The sequence below is a fragment of the Dysidea avara genome, chromosome 4 (assembly GCF_963678975.1).
Source record: "Dysidea avara chromosome 4, odDysAvar1.4, whole genome shotgun sequence".
Classification (NCBI taxonomy): Eukaryota; Metazoa; Porifera; class Demospongiae; order Dictyoceratida; family Dysideidae; genus Dysidea; species Dysidea avara.
In genome coordinates, this window is record NC_089275.1 from 16,136,149 (window position 1) to 16,149,381 (window position 13,233).

General features: G+C 37.2%; 1 protein-coding gene across 1 annotated transcript; it reads left to right on the plus strand.

Moving 5' to 3' along the window:
• Positions 1-10,081: 10,081 nt before the first annotated feature.
• On the plus strand, positions 10,082-11,524 carry LOC136253601 (glycylpeptide N-tetradecanoyltransferase-like). The gene has a single exon (XM_066046267.1). It carries the CDS (start codon positions 10,082-10,084, stop codon positions 11,522-11,524), a length of 1,443 nt encoding a protein of 480 aa, XP_065902339.1.
• The last annotated feature ends 1,709 nt before the right edge of the window (positions 11,525-13,233 follow it).

Sequence of the window (13,233 nt, forward strand, 5' to 3'; positions counted from 1 at the left end):
CACCTGCAGATATACTTGTGAACATTTGAAGGGGTCAGTGGAAAAGGGGGGTAACCCACATTTGAATAATAAAATGGGTCTATAGTGGGCATTAAATAGAAATTCCAGGCATTTTTGAATTGTTGTAAAATATTGCAAATTTGATTTTGGTTGTGACTTGAACTTTTACGTCCTGTTAAATTTTGTGGAAATATTATGCCTAACCAAGCAATTTTGTTTTTACAAAATGGCAAAATTAATGTCAAAATGTAGTTTTTCCACTGACCCCTTCATTTAATTCCTACGTCAATCTCTTCTGAACACATGCCTCAAATATCAATTGACAAATTCAATAATAAGGCTTTATAGCGTATAGAAATAACTGTTTCCCCTAGCAACCTGAATTTCCCATTATTTTTAGGTGTTAACGTCTAAAATAACTCCTCCAAATTTTGAAAGGATAGTATATATATATATATATATATTATGTCACAAGATATGACATTTTGAAATTTGTGGTTTTCCTATGCATATCTATGTGAGAGGGCTACAGTTGTCCCTTCTGGGAAATCACAAAAGTGAGGTATTTGAACATATGTGACCGGATTTGCGAAAAGGGGTCTTCCACACACATCCAATTCCGTAAATGTTGGAGACCATAACTCAGTGTTCAAGTAACATATTAACCTGAAAATTTCACCATGTATTCAGCTATATTGGTGCTCACCACTGCCCAAATTTCAAGGCAATAGCTCTTTCCAATTGTCAAAGTTGGCAAATTGGATGTGTGTGGAAGACCCCTTTTCACAAATCCGGTCACATATGCAAAACCAAAAATTCAACATGGGTTCCAAAGAGAGGGGATGAGTGAATGGCAAACCCATGAAAATGTAAATTGTGACATGCATACGTATATGTATCAGGACGGTCATGGCTCAGCTTAAATGAAAGCTTACTTTTACAGCAGTGTTAAAGGTACACTTACCAGCAATTTTGAAATTATCAAATGCATTTGTAGAACTCATTTAGTGTACAGTGCTATATACACATGGCTGCGCTGCTCTGCTGTAGAATAGTAAACAAATATTCATCATTCATCATTATTACGGCTACTGTAAAAAATTAATAGCCACCCTGATGTACTCCTTACTGCATTAAATGCACAACATTCACATCGATGTCACATACTTGGAAACACTGTTGATATATGTGAAGGAAAACCCACTATAAGGGAGAATGTCAGACATGTATGACATATTATTGTGCTTTCCAGCAGTCGTGAAGCTTTGGCCTTCTACTGTTTATACAGTACAGCTATTTTTTTTCGAATTATCCCAGGTGCATAGAGCTGTTGATAAACTTTCATCCCAATTTTTCAGTGGTGTCATTATATTATATCACAAGGGGTGGAGTGTGGCAACTAGCACAAGGCTGAACATTAACCTCACTGGTGCATGTGGTATTTCTATGGATTAATAATCCAACTGAACATGAGATTGAGTTTTTTGCCAATTCCATCTGCTTGGACTAGAGTCAAAAGTACATCATCACCATTCATATTTTTACAGTTAGCCTTGTGCAAAAGCAGCTCTGGAAAACAGAGTGGAACAAAAAGTGTTAGTGTATTAAAAATTATAAATTTAAAAAGAAGTTGGGATCCAAGCGATAAAAAGTAGTGAAACAAGAGATGAATGATGGTAGTTATTACAGCATGGCTTGGTGGGAAATCCCTACTTTGGCATGGTATAGCAATTATTTTGTGTTCAGTGCCAAAGTAGGGATTTCCCACCGAGCTAAGCTGTAATAACTACCATTATTCATCTCTTGTTTCACTACTTTTTATTGCTTGGATCCCTACTTCATTTTTAAATTTATAATTTTTAATATACTGGTTTGTTTAGATTTTGTTAAGGCATACAGCTACCTATAAACATGTGACTGTTCAATTAGGATGACTACTGTATTAGAGTATCTCAAGTCAATCTGCAAAGATGTGCACTTGCCCAAAATGGGGCGTGGTCATTGTGGTTTCGATCGATTATTAGAGTATTGCAAGTTGACCTTCAATCGATAGATCGATAATGCATATAATAAAGAATGGGTGTGATCTTGTGACCTCAGTATTATGAAAGCTATCTAGTACTGGTACCTCCATACAGTAGCGTGTAGTCTAAGCGCCTTAAATAATCTTGTAGCGTCTATTATGCTGCTTAGAGAAAGTGTTGATATGGAAAATTAACGTCTCAATATGGTTTCGTTGGATGAAGAAGACAAGCAGCCTGTAGTGATTGAAGATAAAAGAAAAGACAAGGCGCAGAGGACACACACTCGTTGGAACCCCAAAAGGCACATCCCACTGGTGAGTTTGTTATTGTGGCGTAAAATAGTGGCCATGCACTGTTTCGTTTGGCCTCTAGGCTTGCGACTGTGGTCAGTAAGTCAGACAGTCAGGCAGTCAGGCAGTCAGTCTAAAATTCAAGTGTTGGCATTTAAAAAAAATTCTATATCCGGCCACCTGTAAGTGTTTTGTTGTATTTAATGCTGTTTTATGTATTATATGGACTAGTACTATTCCGTGAAGGTGATTTTCATCTCGTAAGATATCTCTAGGATGCTTTTTAAAGATGGAATTTTGGGCGGTGTGTGAAAATTTCACCAGGATCCCTACTTAAACAGTACGACCGTACCGTTTGATAGAAGTGGTTGCTGTATGAATTAAGTTACAAGTTACAGAAACTGACAGTTTTCTATTATTTGTATGGCTACTGTATGAATTATTCTTAGCACTGGCATGTTGGGTTTTGGCAGATCCAGTCACATTCAGTATACAGTAGCCTTATCCTAAAGCTATATGTGACCAAATTTTTGAAAATCGTTGAACAATGCACACACAATTGAACTTGATGTTTCACTATGAATGGATAGCCACATCAATACACAACACATCCATGCCACTGATTTACTTGGGCTGCTTTTCACGAGTGGATTTCTGTAGATGTATCCCAGCCACTGGGAATGTTATGGTACCATGAAATTCCACTGGCCAGCTGGACCATAAGGCTAGAGGCATGGACACTTTTGGATAGTTTTCCAGATGATATCTAAATGTATTTCTTTCACTTTAAGTAATGTAGGTAGTCCTTAGAGCCCTTTATTTAGGCTGTATTCTCTATATGACCTGCTCAACCATTTTCTGTTGATATACGTATCTCACAATCTATTGATGTTTATATGTACATAGATGGTTTTCCCAAACTATAGGTCACTTATGAAAGTAACTTCTTTTTATTCTTCTTACACTATGAATGTAAGTTTTCTGCTACATACAGTACATAATATAGGATTGGTGTACTAAACAGTAGGTAATAGGCACCAGCCGATTATGCCGGCATGATTTAAAGCATAATAGGTGACCAAAAGCATCAAGCATAATGCCAGCATAATAGGGACGATATTTGGAAATTTTACTAAAATGCGCAATATGCACACCTGACAGAAGCAAATATTCACTGCCAATAGTATTATTATTGCTTTTCATATTTAAAAACACGTGATATAACTTGTTAAACCGTTTCTTTCTTGGTTATTCACACGTTGCAGAAATAAGATCAAAGTACTCTAATAGAGCAGTCATTTACTGAATACAGCAGTCAGGAAAGGCTGATATACTCTAATAAAACAATCAGTTCAAGAACATAATCTTGATTTTGAAAGCATAATTTAGAGCATAATAGGCTTAATGTTCCAAAGCATAATAGGTAAAATAATAGGCCGGAGCCTAGTAGGTAAGAAGTTTTACACATTCTTATGCTCATGTGGGCAAACATAGCTGTCTATGTATAGTGGAACTTCTCTATACTAGGTACGTTGAGACTATGTAAAGTTAAAATATGATTCATTTTGCTGCATAATAGTAACATTCCTCATAATAAGGGATAAATTGCCTTGTTGGCATCAAAAGTTTTGTCTTTATTGTGTCTTTTCACATTGTCTCCTAATCAAAGGCATCAGAGTAGGTGCAACCAGTGAGGCCAGACCCTCACCACTTTTTAGCTGAAATATAAAAACCTTCAAACTTGATTATGTCAAAGCTTAAAGTAGTGAACATGCAGTACTTACCATTTATTTAATGGCAACAATTGACAGAAACAACACTTATCTAAACTGTCTTTCACTCAGAATAGCTTCAGGTCGACCTCGTCCATGTTAAATGCCTCTAAAAATAATTATCGGTATGTTTAGTTTAGGCTTTGTTTTTCTTTGTAGCCACTTTGTAAGCATTCCAACTCAAATGGCAAGGTTTAGCTGTTTAAGTGGTAAACAGTAATATGGACTCAGACTGGTGTGCTATTTGATCAATGTGCAATTTTATCATTGAACACTTGTCGGGGACTGGGGCTAGCTAACCATCACCTTGCACACAATACTACAGTCCAAAGCTTACCTTCAAATAGCATCTCAAAATGTGTAATTTTTAAAATTTTCCAGAGGAGAGTGAGCCTTACCACTTTCATTTTTACTCTGACACCCCTGCTCCTATTCTTACCCTGCCTACCCGGTTCTGCCACCCCTATGTCACAGGTATAGAAACCTATTTTGCTCAGTAAACCTTACACATTGGTGTATGTAGGTAAAATACTTTGTGGTACTGACTGTACGTACAGTACAGTGCCCTTTTTAGTGTTCAACCAAGAATATTATGTCACATAATAATTGGCATTGCATCTAATTCTATGCAAGCTCATCATGTAGTACAATTATGATCACAAGTGCTTTGTGTATCAAGACACACGGTAGTGTGTCGTGCGGCCCAAGAAGCCGGCGCGCCAAACCGTGAGTATATCTACAGGAAGAAAGAAAACGTCATTTTCACACTTTTGTATCTCGGTGATAGCTTATCCGATTGAAACCAACTTTGCTGCAGAGTTGGCCGCCAGCTAGGGGAGTCTACATTCCAAATTTGAAGGAAATCACTGAAGCCATTTCCGAGATATGAGCGGCCAAAGTTTCGTTTTTTTTTCCGAAGTGTATATTTAGCCGGTACCGGTTTGCAAACACTAACGGCTATTGTGCCGGCACTAGTAGGTTGCCCCGAGCATTCAACTTTAGGGCACGCGTCTAGTAGGTTGCCCCGAGCATTCAACTTTAGGGGATGCGAAAAGTAGTTCCTTAGCGTAAGGGGTAGGCTAGGGTTCAGCTTTGGTTTCTTCTTCACATAGAAGTCACTTCAGTCGGATGTTTATAACGTAGAAACTAAATAATATGACTAGCTGCAGCACCGGTGGTATAATCGTTACAAACATTGCTTATGGGTTCGGATGCCCGGGTTCGAACCCCCGCTTAGACAACTTTTTTTTTCGCTTTCTTAGGTTTTTTGTACAAGTTTTTTTTTAATGCACGTAACATTCTAAGTATTATACCCTCCACTGCCGGCAAAATAGCCGGCAAAACAGTGTAACCGGTACCGGCTCTATATAACCTGCCTTTTTTTCTTCTTATTCTTCTTCTTCGTCGGCTTTTCGCACACTTGCAAAAATTGCTATAAAATGCAAACGCGTACTCCAATCACCTTGCAATGTGGCACACAGAAAGGGAATCCAAAGGCGAATCCTAGTATCAACTTTGGTGCAAATCCGATGAATGATTCAGGAGTTATGACCGATTATTCGCGTAAAACAAGATCGATTTGTTGTCACGCCTACAGGGTAAACCGTTTCATGGGATGAGTTGAAAATTGCTATGCAGATGGAGTAACCATCGTAGGAGTGCCTTTTGGTGGTTTGAAAGGAATCGAGATTAAGACCACGGAGATATGACACAAAACCCAACCTGTGTCACAATTACGCGATCGATTTTTAGTAATAAAAAAGTATTAGTTTTTACGCCTACTAGGCAAACCGCTAAGAGCAATGAGCTGAAAATCGGTGTATAGCTGGAATAATCTTCATAGAAAGTCGTTGCAGTAGTATAGAAGAATTGGATTACAAACCACTGAGTTATGATTCGAAAGCCAACTCCGTGTAGCAAATGCGAGATCGAGATACTCTAATAGAACAGTCATCCTAATAGAGCATTCAACTAATTTATTTACTCCATTATAGAATTCTATTACATTACAAGCTGTAGGGACTTCAGCTGCAAACAGTTAATCTTATAGACAGTTCAGCAAGAAGCAGTCACCCTGTGGAGAGTTAAGCTACAATTATATCACTGTAGAGATTCAGAACATTACAAGTCACACTGAAGAGAGTTCAGCTATAAACAAGTCATGCACCCTGTAGAGAGTTCACCTACAATTAAATCACTCTCTAGACCATTCAGCTACACACAAGTCACTGTGCAGAGAGTTCAGCTACAAATAAATTACCCTGTAGAGAGATCAGCTACAAACAAAACACTTTGCAAAGAGATCAACTACAAACAAATCACCCTGTAGAGAGATCATCTAGAAACTAGACACAATGTAAGGAGTTCAGCTACAAGCAATACACCCTGTTGAGATTTCAGCTACAAACAAATCAACCTGTAGAGCGATCAGCTAGAAACAAATCACCCTGAAGAGAGGTCAACTAAAAAAAATCACCCTGTAGAGAGATCAGCTAGAAACAAATCACCCTGTAGAGACTTCAGCTACAAACAAATCAACCTGCAGAGAGATCAGCTACAAACAAATCACCCTGTAGTGAGTTCAGCTAAAACAAATCAACCTGCAGAGAGATCAGCTACAAACAAATCACCTTATAGACAGTTCAGCTACAAACAGGTTACCCTGTAGAGAGATCGACTACAAACAAATCAACTTGCAGAGAGATCAGCTACAAAAAATCAAGATCAGCTAGAAACAAATCACCCTGTAGAGACTTCAGCTAGAAACAAATCAACCTGCAGAGAGATCAGCTACAAACAAATCACCCTGTAGAGAGATCAGCTAGACACTAGACACAATGTAAGGAGTTCAGCTACAAGCAAATCACCCTTTAGAGAGTTCAGCTACAAACAAATCAACCTGCAGAGAGATCAAATCACCTTATAGAGAGTTCAGCTACAAACAAATTGCCCTGTAGAGAGATCAGTTACAAACAAATCAACCTGCAGAGAGATCAGCTACAAACAAATCATCCTGTGGAGATCAGCTAGAAACTAGACACAATGTAAGAAGTTCAGCTACAAGCAAATCACCCTGTAGAAATTTAAGCTGCAAACAAATCACCCTGTAGAGAGATCAGCTAGAAACTAGACACAATGTAAAGAGTTCAGCTAGAAGAGGTCACCTTATAGAGAGTTCAGCTACAAAGAAACCATCATGTAGAGAGTTCAGCTGCAAACAAATCACTCTGTATAGAGTTCAGCTAGAAAAGTCACCTTGTAGAGAGTTCAGCTACAAAGAAACCGCCATGTAGAGAGTTCAGCCTCAAACAAATTACCGTGTAGAAAATTCAACAACAAACAAATCAGGGATCAGCTAGAAGAAGTTACCTTGTAGAGAGTTCAGCTACAAAGAAACCATCTTGTAGAGAGTTCAGCTACAAAGAAAGCACCATGTAGAGAGTTTAGCTGCAAACAAATCACCTGTAGAGAGTTCAGCTAGAAAAAGTCACCTTGTAGAGAGTTCAGCTACAAAGAAACCATCATGTAGAGAGTTCAGCTACAAAGAAAGTACCATGTAGAGAGTTTAGCTGCAAACAAATCACCTGTAGAGAGTTCAGCCAGAAACAAATCACCCTGTAGAGAGATCAGCTAGAAGAGGTCACCTTGTAGAGAGTTCAGCTACAAAGAAACCACTCTGTAGAGAGTTCAGCTATATTTTAAGTCACCCAGTAGAGAGATCAGCTGCTAAAAAATATCCTGTAGAGAATAATGGGCATGTAATAAATATATGTATATAATTTGTATAATTACTAATAAAATCAAAAATAATTGAAGTATTAAAAATCTTCTATAAGTTCTTTCCTTCTTCCTGTGGTAAATAAAAAAAACACATGGGTTAAAAAGCCCCAAAGCCAGCCATAGGCCGGCTTTGCAATATACAAATACAAAAAGAAGTGATATCTAATCAAAAACAGCCAAGCTGTAAAAAAAGGTGTGGCCCCCAAAAAGGCCATGGTGAAAAAAAGACGTGAAATCCAAGGTGGCGGCCAAGAAATGGCTGTGATGGTAGGTTAATGGTAAAAATTTTAATAACGACAATTCAGGTGAATTTTGTGCCACTTGGTCTTGGCATCAAATTAACCTGAATTGTCGTTATTAAAATTTTACCATTAACCTACCATCACAGCCATTTCTTGGCCGCCACCTTGGATTTCACATCTTTTATCACCATGGCCTTTTTGGGGGCCGTACCTTTTTTTACAGCTTGGCTGTTTTTGATTAGATAATATTTATACAGACAAATATATATGCTTAGTATATAAGATGCGGTACATAGATCCTTTTAATACACAAGTAATTCTTTGTTAAGTACAAGAAAAGTATGATTGGCTATGTAAATTGAAGTGCAGAACAAGCAAATTATCCACTTCTTTGTAACCCCAGCCCTTTTCAAGATTTGTGTCATTTGTCCCTGTAGAAAAGTTACTTCACTACCATTACATGTCGCAGGTGCTGATCATCCAACTCATAAACATTTGAGACATGTAAGAGAATTGATTGCTCCAAAATGGTATGATGTTGGGTTGGAGTTATTAGATGAAGAAGATGTAAAGGACTTGCATGTCATCAAAACAAATCATGCTACAAATTCCAGTAAGGCTTGTGAGGAGATGTTGGAGTTATGGTTACGCAAGCATCCTGAGTCTACCTGGAGCCAGTTAATTAAAACACTGAGGGAACCTGGAATTGAATTAAATGATGTAGCATCTAAGATTGAAGGAATGTTAGTGTCTTCCACTGAAGGTAAGGTTTAGCAGTTTACTGAAAAGAAATGTGTAGCTTTAAAACTATAGCTTAGAAAATGATACGCATAAAATGCTGTGATCTTTGGGAGACAATGAGATCTTTAAAATTGACTAAAAGACCTGCTAGCAGGGTATTAAATTATTTAAAAACCTGCTAGCAGGACGACCTCAGGTATTGCAAATCTCAATGATTTGCTACACTAGTAGAACGGCATAGTGCGGTAGTTGTGTACTTTTTGATACAATTATGAAACTTTCCATATAAGTTGTGACATATATTTTTTGATATAGAGCCATTGCATACTTGACCTTTAGTGACCTTTACAGCCATTTTTGTATTGAAAATTCATCATTTTTGTCTTTATCTCCCTGAGGCATCGTTTTGCACAGTTTCAATTTAAAGGTGCTGCTAAAACAACCTACTCGGCTTTTATTTGAAGTCGATAGGTGACTGCATTCCAAAGTTATGATCATTTATATTAGCCATGAAATTCTATTAATTACTTGCCCATTAGTAATTTACACCCCAATGGCAAAGAATTTTATGACTTATAATAATGATCATAACTTTGTAGTGGAATGAGTTACTAACTTCAAACAAAAGTCAATATAGTTCTTAGAACAACACCTTTAATTTGATACCATGTTTTAAGAGTGTAAAATAATGCCTCGGGGAGATAAAGACAATAATGATTTATTTTCTGTGAAAAAATGGCTGAAAAAGTCACCAAAGGTCAAATGCATGATGGCTCTATATCAAAAAACGTATGTCACGAGGAGCAAAATTTGTGTGGAAAGTTTCATAATTGTATCACAAAGTGCACGAAATGCTCATTTTTTGGTGCTATGCCACTCTACTAATATACTGGATCTCTACACAACTTATGTAGCTTGTCTTGTTTACATTAGGTTCACAATTAGTGCAACGATTTTGTAAAGATTCACTGGCTTTAACTGTTGCCTCACCACTTACATTTTCAAAGGATGAAGATATCGAATTAGCTTTCTCAAGACTCTCAAGTGCTGTAACAACAGCTATAGAAAGTCGTCATTTTCCAATCATACAAAGAGCTGCAATTGAGAGTGCCAAGTCTCAACGATTTCCTAAGTCACATGAAATCCTCCCCATAGTTGCCGCAGCTTTTTCATTTCAATCTCTGTGCACCATGTTAGCACAAACTACATATTGGAACTTCTTGGACACGAGAATGCTGGAGGCTATGGTGAATGCTTCTATGATACCTGCTGCACAACAGTCATTGAAAAATTTCAAAGAAACATTCTTTTCTATGACTCTTCAGGAAGCAGCACCATACTTTCCAGTAATAGTGCGTGAAAAGCCTGGTCATGTTGTAATTCAGGAGATTCTTAATAAGGACCCCCAGAAAATGACCATTGGTGAATTACACAAGCATCGGTTTTATCTGGAGAATGAACTCTTCCAAACTGGCTCAGACACATGTACAATTTGCAGAATTGTACTTGGATCAGTGAAAATTATATGGCAGATTCATGTTGATCATGTTTTTCAGGCATACTTATCATTGAGTAAGAAAAAATCTCAACTATCACCACAGGCAATCACTTATTTAGCAATTCCTAAAGTTGTGTGGTGGCTGGGGCTGCCTGTTTTATGGCGTGGACAAGAAGTACATGATAGGCAGATTGGCCCTATTGTAAAATTAACAGGGCATGTGAGAAAGGAGCCATATATCTTACATGAGGAGTTAAAATGGGCCAATCTAACCTATGACAATGTTGATGAGATGGTGAAGCTACTTGAAATTGATAATACGATCAGACAGCATAAGCATAAGAACTACCTATGGTGGTACACTTTGCATCCTCAATTTAAATCAGAATTTTTATTTGGAACTAGATTAATATCAAATGGTAAGCTAGCCTCAGTACTTTATAGCTTTCCAATTTGCGTTAGTATTGGAGGAAAAGTGTTACCCACTTTGCATTTACATTATACTGGTAGGAAATTTCTGCACAGTGAACAAATGTACAATACAGTAGTCGGAGAAATAATGAGGAAAGGTAACTTAATTGGAATATCTCAAGGCATAATAGTCAGTGAAGAACCTTTCATTATAAAACCTGTGACTGTTCTTGCTACTTATTGTTATTGGTTCTCTAGTCCACTTCGTCTCCCTCTACCCTACAACACTCCTAAAACAGCTGGATTGAGAAGGATGACATCCAAAGATGTTCCTATGGCATACACCCTCACCAACCAGTATGTACTGCAGTTTGAGTTTGGGCAAATCTTCCAAACTGAAGAAGAGTTCTCACACTATTTCCTATTTCCATCAGTGCCAGGCTATATAGTCACGTATGTTGTTGAGGACCCTGCCACTGGTGCTATAACTGATATGTTTGGGTTTAACCTGGATTATGAACTGGACAAAAAAGTAGCTACAGCCATTGCAATAATTCCTACTAAAACACCAGCAAAACAACTTGTCATTGATCTACTACTTTGTGCCAAGCAAGAACAAGCTGTTAAAGTTGCAACTCTTCAGTTTGGACTTGAAAAAGATAACTTTGATTTATTTGTACAATTTGGTGCATACTACTGGCACTTCTACAACTATGCCTATCCTGAAATTGATGAGGAAAAATGTTGTCTGTTTTCTTGTTGTTGACAGCTGACATGCATACTGTATTTAGCTACTCTAAGTTGTATTTAAATGTTTCTGTATGTATTTTATGACTATTCTGTCTGCAAATAAATGCTATGAAGTGTTGAAAAGTTCTCCATATTGATGCCATGCATTTCCATAAAATTTTCCTTTACAAAAGTAATCACATTTCAAACTTCGCTGGTGAAAGAAACTATTGTCATTTTTCTTGCTTTACTGTACTGCTATCATTGGAAAATAATGGGATTTGAATATTGTGGAGTGTTTCGGGGTGTTTGGAATGTATGCCTATAACATGAAAGCTATTGCTATAAGGAAATCCACAGCCAATATTTGTGACCGGATCTGTGAAAAGGGGTCTTATAGCTTTTCCAAATTCCCAAGTTTAACTATTCGTAACTCCTCATGTATTCAACCTATCACCTTCATACTACATCAAGTAATAGTGTTATGATAAGACTATAATGTGATTAAATTTCAGAGTACAACCATTTTCACAAGTGAAGCTATGTATGTGAAGCCAATCGGAAATGCTATAAGACCCCGTTTTGCAGATCCGGTCACACTTGAGCTTTACAGTATTTTCCAATTCAAATTTGATGAAACTCCTCTCAACAAATAATTATATGGATAGCTTGATAAATTATAACTCTTTCCAACTATAATAGGCGTACATTTAAATGAAAGAATATACAGTAACTTCCAATTCTCATGCTAAAGAATTAGCAATGCCACCACATTTTTCTTGGTGAGTTGCAGCTGTTATACAGTATCTATATAATTTGACTGATGATGGTTGGTAGAAGACGCATGCCTTCTACCACTATTTTATGAGCAGTTTGTCAGTTATAAGCAATCTAATGCCTACATGTGTGCATAATTATATGAAGTATAAGCAAAGAACCCAAATAGGAATACAAAGGTACAATGTATACTATTTAAAAAAAAATTATTATTAACACTTTACAGTGACTAGCACTGAATATCTGACAGCAGCTTGTACTGCAGACTTAGGATTACCTAACCTAATCACAAGGACTTAGGCTTATGACTTATAGCTAATAAGGTGTAACAGAAAAGAGGTCCAAGTCCAAGTTAATAGGAAAAAAATCCCTCTAACCCCAGGATTCGAAATGAACTGCAGTGTCTATACGTACATAGTTAGTTTACTCCAATCAGTGGTTCCTGATAGTTGAAAGTTACTTCTGGCATGTTGTAAAGTGGAACTTCTTAGCTGCTAAATGTTCTGTCTGCTGACTAAATTGGTAAGCAAGCCTTTCAATGTGCATTTACTTGATACTACCTTAAGCTTCTTTTTTATTGCACTCCCACACCCATAATGATAATTATATGCAAATGCACTACAGCCAAAGTGATTATTGTGTTTATAAAATATGTGCTATCCTGATTGTTCAATGAAATCACAAATACTCACTGAATATTGCCAGTAGTGAGGTTGATAATCCTATCCAGTGATGATATTCCATAGAATACAAATTCTTACCACATGTTGTACACCAGTCCAGTAGTATAATTTAATCTTGTATGGTCCTTGATAAGCCGAGGCCGTAGTACATGGTCAGGCCAGTCAGGCCAAAGCCTGACTACTTTTGAGATAACCAATGTATTACTGTATTATAAATAAAGCAGCGTCACATGCCATACAATATTTAACTAACCATTACTACACTACAGTGTAATTCACAGCCTGG

Excerpts from the sequence above, each read along its gene's own strand:
- LOC136253601 (XM_066046267.1), top strand. The coding sequence starts at position 10,082 with ATGCTGGAGGCTATGGTGAATGCTTCTATGATACCTGCTGCACAACAG.